This window comes from Kryptolebias marmoratus, linkage group LG8, assembly GCF_001649575.2.
Source record: "Kryptolebias marmoratus isolate JLee-2015 linkage group LG8, ASM164957v2, whole genome shotgun sequence".
Lineage (NCBI taxonomy): Eukaryota > Metazoa > Chordata > Actinopteri > Cyprinodontiformes > Rivulidae > Kryptolebias > Kryptolebias marmoratus.
The window spans coordinates 25,140,419-25,153,472 of NC_051437.1; the positions used below are offsets into that span (position 1 = coordinate 25,140,419).

Below are 13,054 nucleotides of genomic sequence, written 5' to 3' on the forward strand. Positions count from 1 at the left end.
TTTCATATATTCTCAGAATGCATAACATATGTTTAGAATATTACTCAGTATTAAGTATTCATAAATAGCTTTTGTTATTTTTTTCTTATTTCAGAGTAAATGTGTTAAATGAATAGCCTCCAAAAATCTGAGTGAATTTAAAGTAAAGATGAAGTAATTCTAGCCTCCCAACACCTGTTACATTCTGCTTTTAGTTGCTCTTTTATTGGGGTTTTATGACCACCTGTTGGCCAGACGACTTGCAGTCAGAGTTCAAACCTCTGACAGACAAACTTTAAAAACTTGACTTCAGAAAAACAGACTTTTGTATAATCTTCACAAGCTGCATGTGTGCTTTATTATCAGAACTAGAAGTATAAGAAGAAACTGAAATTGGATCAGACTTAAAATATATATATATATATATATATATATATATATATATACATATATACATATATATATATATAATCTTTTCATTCCTCTTACTCTCTCCTCACAGAGAGATGTTTGTACTTCTTAAACTTAAAATAGAATAAAAAGATTTACTGTATGACAAGATAAATGGTGGATGAAGTTATGTGTAAACAAGAGGGAGGCAGGAGAATGAATATGTTGAAAAGAGGACTCACTGAATAGTGCAGCTAAGGAACGTGACACCTTGGTTTTAGTTTTCTGTATTCAGGCTTCTCTTCTTTCTCCCTCTAACTACACTTCTCTCTCTGCTCTGCTTCTCCATTTCTCTCTTTTTCTTTAGTGCATTATGTCACTTCTGGCTCTCAGTTGGTGTCTGAGGTGCAGTGTTTCCACCTAAATTCAAAATAAACTGTCTAGATTTTTTGCCCAATGTGCCGTTGTAACTTTCGCCCAGTAGCCCCATAGCTGGGTAAGTGCTGGCACCCTGGGTGGAAGTGATGCCATGGCGAGTATTTTTAGATCGGACAGGAAGATGGTGGAGGTGTTGATTGGACTTCCAGGCTGTAAAGCAATTTGAACCTTCAGAAAGCAAGTTATGACACTGAATGCAGTGAATGACTGGCCTCCTAAAAAACAAAAAAACAAAATCACACTTTTCTACAGATTTGTAAATTATCTCCTCCCCCTAAAGGTGAAAGAGCAAAATGTTTTTTGTCTGTTCATGTGTTCATTTGTCTGTTGTTTTAGAAACACTGGACAGATTTTATTAAAAGTCTCAAAAAGTAATCATTGAAGGCATATCTACAACTGATTAACATTCAAGATGGCTGCCACAGCGAACTGATCTTAGAAAACACAAAAATGGCTACAAGCCAGTCAGTTTTTCAGTTACTAAGTTTTGGGTGTGGTTGTAGCTGAGAGTCACTACCAACACATACTTCGAGCTCAATATATTAGAGCTCAAAATCTTTGCTTAAGACTTTGGCAATAACTGTTGGCATTAACCTTGTTTGTCTGTTAGCAAAATATGTTATGAACCACTGAATGAATTTTAATGAAATTCTCAGAAAGTAATCGTCGGACGCACAATTACAACTAACTTTTGAAGCCAACCCAGTTCAGGATGGCCACCACAGCTAATTGACCCTTAAGCAACACAAAAATGGCTGTACCTTAGTCAAATGTACATATATCGACCTAAAGTTTGATGTGGTGGTAGCTGAGAGTCATTAACAATGCATACTTTGAAAGCTTATACATCTCATGATATCGTATGATTTTGCTTTTATTGTTATTTTCATCGTTTTACCAAACAGGCTACAACTCTTTCTTTTCTCATCATAAAATGATCTTAGTTTCTTTTTTTATGGAAGGCGGTGGGCGATATGCATTCCTTCAAGGAATGGTAGGCCTTTAATGCTAAAGTTAAACATGAGTAAAACATTTATCAATGTATTTGATGACGGGTCTTCTGGACTAATTGCTTCCTGTGAAAATGTCTTAATCATTGAAAACTGTTTTGACCCCCTGCAGGCTGGGAGGCGGCCGGCGCCGGTCTTCAGCCGGGCCAGGTTGTTCTGAAAGTCAACGGCAATAATGTCATTCACAGTGATTACCAGGAGGTCCTGGAGCACTTCACCGCCCACAACACACACCAGGAACCTCCTCAAGCGGTGAGAGGATACAAGAACACCTATCCCTTCTACTGAAGAGCAGGTTTTATAGCACAAGTCTGTCTTTCATTGGGAGAACCCTTAAGACACACTCTATAAAGTAATTTTCCACCAAGACACATCATCACAGTCAACACGTTGTTATCAGAGAGGTTTTACAATCTTTAAATGTGTTGTTATGACTCTTAGTGTACAAGAAAACCTCTAAGTGCTTTGCTTTTTCTACCAGCTAAGTAACGCCACAGAATGGCATCATAATATATTTTTGTAGCCTTGTAAGTGAAGTTATCAGATCGTTCAACAACATTAAATAGCTTTGGAAAAAAAAAATCAGACAGTTCAAAAAGCCTTAATGGCCCCGGCATTTCTGTAATGTTACCAAAAACAGCATTAATGTTTGTAAGAGTGGAAAAAAGCTGAAATTTTATCTCTTCTCTTCGCTTCATTGGTAACGTGTTTTAATGATCTCTTAAATAACATTACGAGCAGTGTGATTTAAATTTTTTAGCTTAAGATACAATCCTACCTGGATGGGAAAAAAAGCAGAAAAAGCAACAACTGGTCTTTTTATCATTGATTTTTTTTTTTTTCAGTTTTTATTGAGAAGAATGTTTGATTTAGATTCTTTAGCTCTGACTCATGATTAGACTCCTTTTTTTATTCTTTATACCGCATGGCTGGCGTCAAAACTTTAAGCTGCTCTCTGCTTGTTTTGACATTCCTTTAGCAGCACTTTGTGTCTCCAGGCAGTATTTCACAAGGCTGCAGACAGAGCTGGGAGTCTTCCATACTGTGTAAAACACAGCGTTTGTTGTGTTTTAGTCAGCCTTGCCTACTCTTCCAACCAATCCCCTTTTTTGCCTCAGCCTACTGAACATGCTCAGCTGAGCAGCCTCATTTTGGCCCGATTTCAGTAAATCTTTCCCGGTTCATTTAACAGCAGGATAAATTACCAGGATGTGGTCTCCTGCATTTGTCAAGTAAGTTCTGTTAGTTTTCACTGCCCTGTCAAAAACAAAATACAACAGAGTTTTAGGACCCTCTCAGAAAAAAAAAATTGAGAAGTTGTTCCGTCTTTTTTAATTTTTAAATTAACATGTCAATATTACTGACAGACAGAAAAATTAATCTATAGAAAAAAGTGAGGATAATATTATCAAAAAAAGTCACAATGTTGAGAAAACCCCCACATTGTGTCCCTGAACCCAACTGTATTTGTTTTGTTTTTTATTATTTTTGTATTTAAGGTTTATGGATGCACTTTTCCTGGGTTAACTACAAAATAACATCTTTGAACTAGTCTGAGGTGAAGCATAGAACTGGTTTTAACCCTTCACAATAAGACTCAAACACAAACCCCGAGTGATAACCTTAAAAAAATGTCTTTAAACACCTGAAGCTTATGGAAATAGCTTACATTATTGTCCTTCAGTAAAACAGACGTTGAAGCCAAGATCACCAGGTATGCACCCTGTAAAATATAAATTTAATTATGACTTTCTCATTATTCTGATTATTTTTTTTCATACTCCAGTCTTATCTCGTCACTTTTTTTTTTTTTTTTACAACTCTTTATCTTGCATTCTGTTATTTTTTAATTAAAACTTATCATCATGCCTATGACAGTTTTTTTTTTGACTGACTTATTTTACTGCTCTTTGTTTCCAAGATGTGAATTGATTCTAAGGTCCTGAACACGACAAATTGTACTCAGCCTGACTAATTTCATGTATTTCCTCTCAGTGTCACTGGGTGTATCGTGCTTTTGAGGATGTGGAAGAGCTACAGAGACCAACGGGTGAAGGTGAGAAGAAGGAGGGACCTTTTGGGTCTTACCTGGTGGAGAACGGCTCAGACCACGAGGAGGAGAACACCACCAACGGAACAGGTGCAACATGATGCTAAACCCTCTAAAATGATTCATAATAGCATTTTTTTTTCATACATAGATTATTTGTGGCCACTAGTTTCATTCATGGATGATCTGAACAACTTAGTTTTATGTTAAAGGTTTTGTTTAAACTGTAGCTGCTGTGTTTGAAGATTAGTTGCCAGCTTAATATTAAAAGCAAATATATTGCTGTAAAAGCCATTTAATTAAAGCGTAAGATTTTTATTTTTAGTTGGGCTCAGAATTGGGTCACAGTCACTGTGTCAGTGAGAAGTATCTTCAGTAGTTGGTAATTCAGCATTTTTTCCACAACTCTAGCAGGGTAAGCACATTTGACAGATGTTTCTATGTGTAGCTATAAAAAAGGATTTCTGAGTTGTTGTATTTGTTTCTAAAACTAGAAGATTTTGTTAAACACCAAAAAACGTGTAAGAAACATGAAATCACTCATTGAATTGGTTCCACTTTCTTAAATGTTCAGATATTTCTTTATGTTTTACGTGTTTTAAAACAGCATTTAAAAGCAGAATTGTTTTGTACATAAAGCCCATTTCTATTTGATTAGGAGCGCCGCTGAATGTGTTAAGCTAATAAGTGTTAAATTGATCTGCAGATCACAGGCTGGGCAGACTTTCCCTCTCCGATGATCTGCCTCTTGTCAGCCTGACGGTTGATAATGTCCACCTGGAGCACGGCGTGGTTTACGAATACGTGAGCACTGCTGGCATCAAGAGTCACGTCTTGGAGAAGATTGTGGAGCCCAAAGGCTGCTTCAGCCTGGCTGCTAAGGTAGCTATGAGGAGATAAAAGGTTTAGAATAAGAAAACTACAGTAAACTGTCCATTTCACACTTAGCTGTGCCCCACCTAAAACCCACAGGACTATTCCCACCCATCGGATTTCTTAAACTACAAATGTTTGTTCGTGTAAATGGTTGCTTGCACTAATTATATAAAACACTTACCATAATAAGACACCTAAAACAAAAGATTCTGACAGTCTTCAGTCTCAAAATGCTCCACAGTTTCAGTAATCCACTTCATGTCTACTGCTTGTTTATTGTGTACCTTTTATGTTTTGTTGGCTTATTTGTTTTTCTTGTAAAGCCTTCAGCAGATTGATAATAATAGCATCTATTATGCCACCTAATTGGTCTCAAAAACACTATTTTACATTGTCTTTTTACTTTTTATTAACATAACCAAGATAATAAATCTGCTCTAAACCTGACTTCATGTACAGTATGTCTGTCTAAGCAAAGACATTTAAAATATGATACTTTGGGCACAATGCACCTCGGTAGTGCATGTTGTGGTTTCATGAAGTTGTTTGCTAATTTTTTTTTTTGATTTCACCTTATTTTTGCCTAACATGAGTAGACAATATGTTTCATGTGGTTTCAGCATTTAGGTTTAATTTTGTTGCCTCGCTCCTTGTTTCATTTACTATTACTTCAGAGCTAAACGTTTATCTGAACTAAAAACACAGTTTTGTTGTGTTGCTGCTGGTAGAAAATCCATTTCAAGCAGCAAAAAGTCTGGTTGGAATTGACCACATCAAGTTTCTAAATTTTTGCTATAATGTGATCCTTCCTTATCAGCGGTTCTTGTCTTTTCAGATCCTGGAGGCATTTTCTGGTGATGACAGCCTCTTCGTACATAATTGCAGCCAGCTCATCTCCCAGAACGATCGGGTCGTTACCATGCCGCAGTACGAGTTTAGACAAATCTGTGACACCAAGCTGGAGAGTATCAAGCGGCGGATCAGCAGCTATCAGCAGGTACGGAACCCTACTTTTTGTTGTAAACAGATCTAAGAACAGATATCTTGCACCTTTTTGGAAGTGTTATCAATGTTCTTTGTTAAAATGGACAAAGTCTACATACCAAAGGGTGGTAGGTTTCCCACAGAAATGACTGACTCTCTTCTGACATTTTTCATATGGAGCTCAGTTTGTTCTTAATTTATTTATTGATATCAGGATCTAACACATTTGCTTAACCTATTGTGATCTGATGCTGCATATGCGTATTTCAGTTCCCATGATGCTTCAGGACTGAATAGATTAATGCCTGCCTCATGAGCAGGTTGTCACCCTCAAACAAAGAATAGGCAAATGGCTTAAACTTTATTATGTTAGACTCATCAGAACCGACCACGGGGGCCTTTAACAAGAGACAAGCTGTAAAACAAAGTTTTCAGACAAATCTGACCTTTATGCAAGAGTGGCAAAAAGAAAGCCCTTCTTGAAAGAAATGCATAAAGAAAACCTGTTGATGGGGTAGTTGATGGGAAGATGGATGGAGCTAAATATAGGGAAGGGAATCCTGGAATACAATTTGTCAGAGGCTTCAGCAGACCTCAGACTGTGATGGAGGTGGACCTTCCAGCAGGACAACGACACAAAACATCCAGACAGAGCTGCAATGGAACTATTTAGATTAAAACATATTCATCTGTGGCTCAGTCAAAGTCCAGACCTAAATCTAAATGTAAGTTTGTGGCAAAACTTGAAATTTTCTGTCCACAGAAGCTCTCCATCCAGTCTGACTGAGCTTGAGCTATTTTGCAAAAACTGTCTCTAGATGTGCAAAGCTCAAAGATGGCTGCAGCTGTTATTGCAGCAAAAGGTGGTTCTACAAAGTATTGACTCAGGGGGCATGAATACAAATACATGTCACACTTTTCAGAGTTTTACTTGTAAAAGACTTTGAAAACCAAGTACCATATATCTTTTTTCTCCAACTTCTTGTTTGTTTCATTGCTAAAGAAACCACATTCTCTTTTTAGTTCATTGGAAGCAGGCTACAAAATTAAGGCGGCTACATCATATGTCTTTATCATGTTGGTCATTATGTAACAGCATATTATCATTTTTGCCACACTCGCACTAAAGCTGCATTGATATGTGCTAAACTACACCTTTACCCTGCTCTTAATGATTTCTCTTATTTTACCCAGTTTTCCCAAGAACTGAGGAACAAGGTGTGGCCCCCCTTCAGGCAGGCTGGCGTCCACGCTCACCCACTGGGCTGTATGGACTTTGTTCCCCCAAACTGCCACATCAACTTGATGCAGGTCTCCTACCCCAAAAGCACTACCTCAGCCGGCAGAACTTTCAGCATCCGCTTTGGCCGTAAAAACTCTCTCTTTGGCATGGACCCAGACCAAGGTAGTACTGACGGAAATTATTATTATTAGTGCAATTTTATTTCAGTGACATGGCTATAGCTTAAACTAAGCTTCCTCGAGTTCTATGATAATACATCTTAACCCACATAACACCCAGCTCCGTGATTGTTTTTACTACTTACCATCTATGTCCTTTTATTCCTGGGTTATCAAGAAAGGAACATCAACTACAGCTTCTCACAGTAACACACACTGAGTGATTTGCCATTAGGACTCCATTAACTTCACACTTTTCTCAGTTTATTGACATTAGAAATGAATGAATAATGTGAGGAAAGACATTAATACAAAGCTGTGTAGGAAGTTTGAAATTGACTCACTGCTGCTGCCGGAAAGACACAAAAGAGAAGAATGTGGTTGAAATATAAGCAAATAATAATTCAACAAGAGGATAAAGAGCTTGGGAATCTGTATGTTTGGATATAAAACATCTGTCTTTGTTGCTGTCATTACAGACCAACTTTGTCATGACAGTGTTTGGTATTAATTAAGAATTTTGAGTTTAACTGCTGAGCTGTTTCTACTCTCAGCAAAGATAAAAATGCAATACAGCTGTCTAGACAAGCAGACTGTTATCATTGCTTACTTTTTCCAAGATGCCTTGTCTTCATTTTTCTTTTAAGCTTCAGCTGCCTGACAGACATCTGCCCAGCAGTTGTCATTTTGAGACGATCGACTTTGGTTTTCATTTTGCTGCCTCAACCTAACTCCAACAGTATAGAAAAAACAGTCCATAGTTTTACTGTCAGAAAAATGATAAAAAAAAACAGTTCTTCCTTTAACAGCAGTGAACGTGTGGACTGTACATAAAGATGGATGTGTTTAATGTTAGGATTTACACACTCTGCATTTGTCACAGATTTATTCTGTCTAAAGGCTTTGTCTGTTTTTTGCTGCTAAGTTTGGCATTTAACCCAGGAAAACAGTTTTGCATCCTGTTATTGCTCTTCATATCAGGAGTTGTTTTCCATTACGTGGAAATGGAGACCAGACAACAGTGTTACTCCACATGTTTTCAACATCTGGGCTAGATCTAATTGTCCGAGACAAAGTCTTTTTCATTCCTTTGCCAGTAACATTGTTATTCCGCTCCTCTCTTGTCTTGTCCTGTTTTGTCCTGGTCCTGCAGCACAACTGAACCCCATGTCCCACACTCAGCACTGTGTGACCAGTATGGGAGCTCCCTCCTGGAGCTGCTCCGGCCTGGAAGTGGACGAGGCGGACGGCAGCGGAGAGGAGACTCTGGATGGAGGCGAAGGTGGGATGGACGGACGACAGGGTGTCTATGGAGAGGGTGGGCTGAGTTTCCTGCTCAAACAGGAAGACACAGAGACGCAGGACTCCTACATTTACTTGTACAGCCGCTTGGATGTTGCCCTGAGGGAAATGAAGCAGTATGTGGCACAAATAGATGTGTAAGTATAACACCTCACACCCATGCTGAGCCTTACAATGATGTTAAATCAGAAAAATAAAATGATTCTACGTTTAAATTACTTTTTTCTGCCTTTTCTACCTCCCTGACACAAATTATGAAAAAACAGACAATGTTTTTAGCTGAATTTTTCAGAAAATGTTCTCAGCTCAAACCTCCCAATTCCCTTACCAAATATTGTCATTCCACTGTGTGTAAACTTTTTCCATTGCCTTTACAGAGATATTTAGAGACTACATTAAGAAAAAACTAGGAGCTGTTATCTCAGACCACCTCCTCCCAAGGCTTTTTGTCAGCTTCTCTTTGTCTGTCTGCTCTTTGCCTTATTTAAAGCTGAGGATTTACAAAAGGAACATTCTTCAGACCCAAAATATTTATGGGCCAGGCCCAGGACAGGAACAGGGAGTGAAGCCAGGATAACATCAAGAAAAAAAAGCCATGTATTGTGTGTCCTTGTTGAGGAAGGGGTGTGACAGTATGAATGAATAGATGTGTATGTTTCACCTTGGTGTGTTTATTTTATTGTAAATACAACAGCAGATTAGTTTTTGTGGGGTTTAATGCACATTAGAATTAAATTTTGATCAGACTGTTAAGAACAAATTCATTTTTATTTTTTGTAGCCTCCTATCGTCCATCACCGAACCCACACAACTCGAAGGGGAAAGTGGAGAGCCCCCGGCTGATGAGTCCAATCAGCCACCTTCTTTGGCCCCCTGCGAGGATGGCTGTGATCAGGATAAAGTAGAGCATGGAGGCATTAAAAAAGTTTGCTTTAAGGTGAACGAAGAAGACCAGGAGGACTCTGGTCACGACACAATGAGCTACAGGGACTCCTACAGGTAACTTTTTAACTCATGGGAAGCTCTTAAAATAAGAGTCATCCTAATTTTTGTACAGGTTTGAAGTGAATGTATTAAAACACTTGATTAAAATAAGGGTCACTATAAAACACAATAAAGAAGGAAAAACAACACCTGCATTTCTAACTGTGGACTCTGTTAAATAAAAATAGCATTTAAACTCCCTTTTTACTCCCAGGAAGTTAAAATGCTTCCCCCCTGGAAGACTAGAATTGCTTCCAGATGTTGGGATTTTTACTGAGATTGAGGGCTAAAAATGGCTTCAAAATGTTCAGGTCAGATCTGGTTATGTAATTTGCTTGTTGTGAGTTAATTCTGATCTTTTCTGTGCGCGCACAGTTCACTGGGCTGAGCTCCACCAAGCCCCACCTTCCACCACCCACTAAGATGCAGTTATTGGTTGTTGGTGCGGTGGCCTTGTGTGTAATGGAGCCAAATGTTCAGGGCGCGGCCTCCTAACCCACTCTGTCATTAAAGCCAGGCCACGCCACGTAAAATGCAACGACCTCATCATAATAAAATGTAAAGGAAAATGCAAGCTGCTCTGTGTGTAGTACTCTCACACACACATAAACACACGCACACAAAAGGCTGTTTACTAATCATTTTGAAGACCAGTAGTGGAAAATGTGCCATTTTAAGGTAGCAGTAAACAAGGCTTCTCAGTGAAATATAAACCTTTGGACTACCTAAAACGTGCTACTGTGTTTTATAGCGGTGGTTGTGGATTTTATTTTATTTTCCCTGCTGAGGGAATCAGATATGAAAGTCAGAGGTGGTGACAGAACACAGCTGAGGTCAACACATAGATGCAACTGCCTATGTTCAGCAAGAAAAAGAGCATTTGGGCAAGAGAGACTGATTTCTACACACACAGGCTCTGTGGTGCTCAGATTTGATGCGTTTTTCCTCCTAAAAACACTACAGCTGCTGGCAGAACTTTTAGGATTTGTTTTATACAGAAAAGTGACTCAAAGACAGAAATGCAGATTTTATTTGAGAGAGCAAGAGAGTAATGTGGAAAAAGTAGTTTGATCCAAACCCTAGCACATTGTGTGTCTTAAATCTCTGTCTTTGATGTCGACCTGTGTTTTTGTGGCCCTTTTTTGGCCTTTTGTCTTGACTTATCTAGAGTGTATCCAGATCCAGCTGAGGCAGATTACAGTTCAACCTTTCTGACAACATCCCAACTGATTATTTCTCTGTAAATACTTAAAATGCCAAACAGTCTTGGTTGTCATTACTGCTCACTCGGGGGAAAAAAAAAGTTACGTGGAGTTAATCCAGTTTAAAGACAATTTGTATTGTCAACTTGATTTAAGATTGCTGTCACAGCCAATCAGCCTCAGCCAACACAACAATGGTTATAAATTATTCAAATTTATCAATGATCAGCCAAAGTTTGATGCTGTAGTAGCTGAAACACAACACATACTCTGAGGACTAACAAATTTTGCAGGATCTAGCAATATTGCATGAGATCATTCATAGTCAAGTACAAGGTTTGACCAAAATGGCTACAACTTTGTCCCTTTTTATCAAAAGATGATCTCAGTTTAACACTCTGGCATACAAGAATACATACAGTGACAAGGAATGAGGACTTGAGGAAACAAAGCTGTTAATGATCTGTTCAAGGCCTCAATATGCATGAATACATTGCTTTCAAATCTGTTTTGGAGTTGTAAATGTTTATTCAAAGTGTCAGCAAGATCTGTGTGTGTGTGTGTGTGTGTGTTGGGTTTATGATCCAGGCAACAAGCAGGATAAATAAATGTCTCAGTGGTGCTCACACTTTTGGCAGCAGTTCTGCAAAACTAAATTAGGAAATTACCTTTTTGTGTGTGGGGGACAAACACAGCCTGGAAGAGTGTTTGTCTCTGTCTTCAAGCCAAATGCAGATGCACATATCCAGATGGGGAATTAACCAAGTTATACAAACTCTCCCACTAGAGTTTTATTGCCTCAGTGGTCCCACCACCCTACTAGCACAAATACACACTCGTGCACATTGGAAACCACAAAATTGCAGGGCAGGTGATATCTGGCCTGGCTGCTCCACCTTCTTATTCAGTAAAGCCTGATATTAGTAAAGGAAGCCACTGATGTTGTTTCAGAGCTCACAGTTGGGCTTTTGTCATAGTAACGTGGGCTGTGAATCAATCAGCACTTCTCTGAGGGGATTTCAAGCGTGCTCACTTAAATCCATATATAATTTGAGTCACATAAATCCTACACATGCTCACAGTAATCATGTTGAATCGTGTAAATGTATGATTATAAACGCCAGGCAGTTATTTCACAAAACTGTCACAGAAACTGTGTGTGCATACCAGTACGTAATCTTGATCACACTGGGTGCACAGTGAAAGTTGTTTGTGTAAAACAATATATATTTATAAGTTTAAGTCTCATGCAAACATATATATTTTTTGTCAGAAGTTCAGAAATCTAATACAGCCACATTTACTGGATGCTCCTCAGTGTAAACTAAATAGTGTTGGTTGTTGTGAGAGTCACTTTATTACTTTTGGTCTCGCATATAGTAAATCAAAAAGGCCATATACAATCAGGAAGATTATTCAGCCACATAATTACAAGATGCTGCTTTCCGAATCTCCCCAGTGGTTTAAGAACTGAATGAACTCTGCTATATAATGCATGTTTAAAGCTGTGCTTTTTGTTTTTGTGTGTGCAGTGAATGCAACAGCAACAGAGACTCGGTTCTGTCCTACACCAGTGTGCGAAGTAACAGCTCCTACCTGGGGAGTGACGAGATGGGATCAGGTAACAGATGGCTCGTTTCCTCAGTCAAGATGTCCTCTGATGTTTACCCAGAGGACTTCTTGTATCAGTGCCTGTCCTTTAATTGAAAGTTGAACGATTTAATTCAGTCTTGCTTTCTCTTGTTTTGGATTTCAAGCCAAAGGGGTCATTTTATATATAACACTAGACAGATATTTTTTGGAGGGTTGATTGTGGTTAGATGCTTTAGGAACTCTTCCTAACCCCACAGCCACATTTTTGTTATTTTAGCCAAGTATGTGTCTGCTATTTATTATTCCCTTGTTTTATTGGCATTAAATAATTCAGATTGATTCTGTTAGAATGTCTAATTAGCATTTTTTTCTTTCTATTTTGATGCTTTGATTGGAGTTAGAGTTTATGAAAAGTGTTAAATGCATTGTCTTTTCTCTGTCTACATTTTTTCCTCTTTCATTAGGGGATGAGCTGCCATGTGATATGAGGATTTCTTCTGATAAACAAGACAAGCTGCATGGCTGCCTTGAGCATCTTTTCAATCAGGTAAGTTATGGTGTTCAGTTTGGATTTTTTAAATAGAAATTAGACCAAAAAGTTACCCTACATGAGTGGATCTCAAATCTTTCATAATAAATACCACTTCAAAAAAATTCAAAGTTCTCCAAGTACCACCTTTGTGACAGGCAATAAAAAGTTAAAAAAACCTGTGTAACAGCAAACTTAAAGATGCCTTTGTTAGTGCAATAATTTTTACGGTTCCTCTGTAGATGTTGACTCTCAGAAGTGCTTCAATAATTCCCAATGTTAGCCTAATCCTAAAAGTCATTTAAAACACAACACG

At 38.3% G+C, this 13,054-nt stretch overlaps 1 protein-coding gene across 2 annotated transcripts in view; it reads left to right on the plus strand.

Annotated features, from left to right (window-relative positions):
* prex1 (phosphatidylinositol-3,4,5-trisphosphate-dependent Rac exchange factor 1) overlaps positions 1 to 13,054 on the plus strand; it is an 81,388-nt gene that overhangs the window by 57,945 nt on the left and 10,389 nt on the right. For both annotated transcript variants that reach the window (XM_017411373.3, XM_017411377.3), the window contains exons 20-28: positions 1,930 to 2,069; positions 3,813 to 3,957; positions 4,574 to 4,749; positions 5,579 to 5,740; positions 6,922 to 7,132; positions 8,282 to 8,567; positions 9,211 to 9,429; positions 12,149 to 12,237; positions 12,674 to 12,756. In XM_017411373.3, the coding sequence (XP_017266862.1) occupies positions 1,930 to 2,069; positions 3,813 to 3,957; positions 4,574 to 4,749; positions 5,579 to 5,740; positions 6,922 to 7,132; positions 8,282 to 8,567; positions 9,211 to 9,429; positions 12,149 to 12,237; positions 12,674 to 12,756 (1,511 nt within the window). The remainder of the gene's footprint in view (positions 1 to 1,929; positions 2,070 to 3,812; positions 3,958 to 4,573; positions 4,750 to 5,578; positions 5,741 to 6,921; positions 7,133 to 8,281; positions 8,568 to 9,210; positions 9,430 to 12,148; positions 12,238 to 12,673; positions 12,757 to 13,054) is intronic.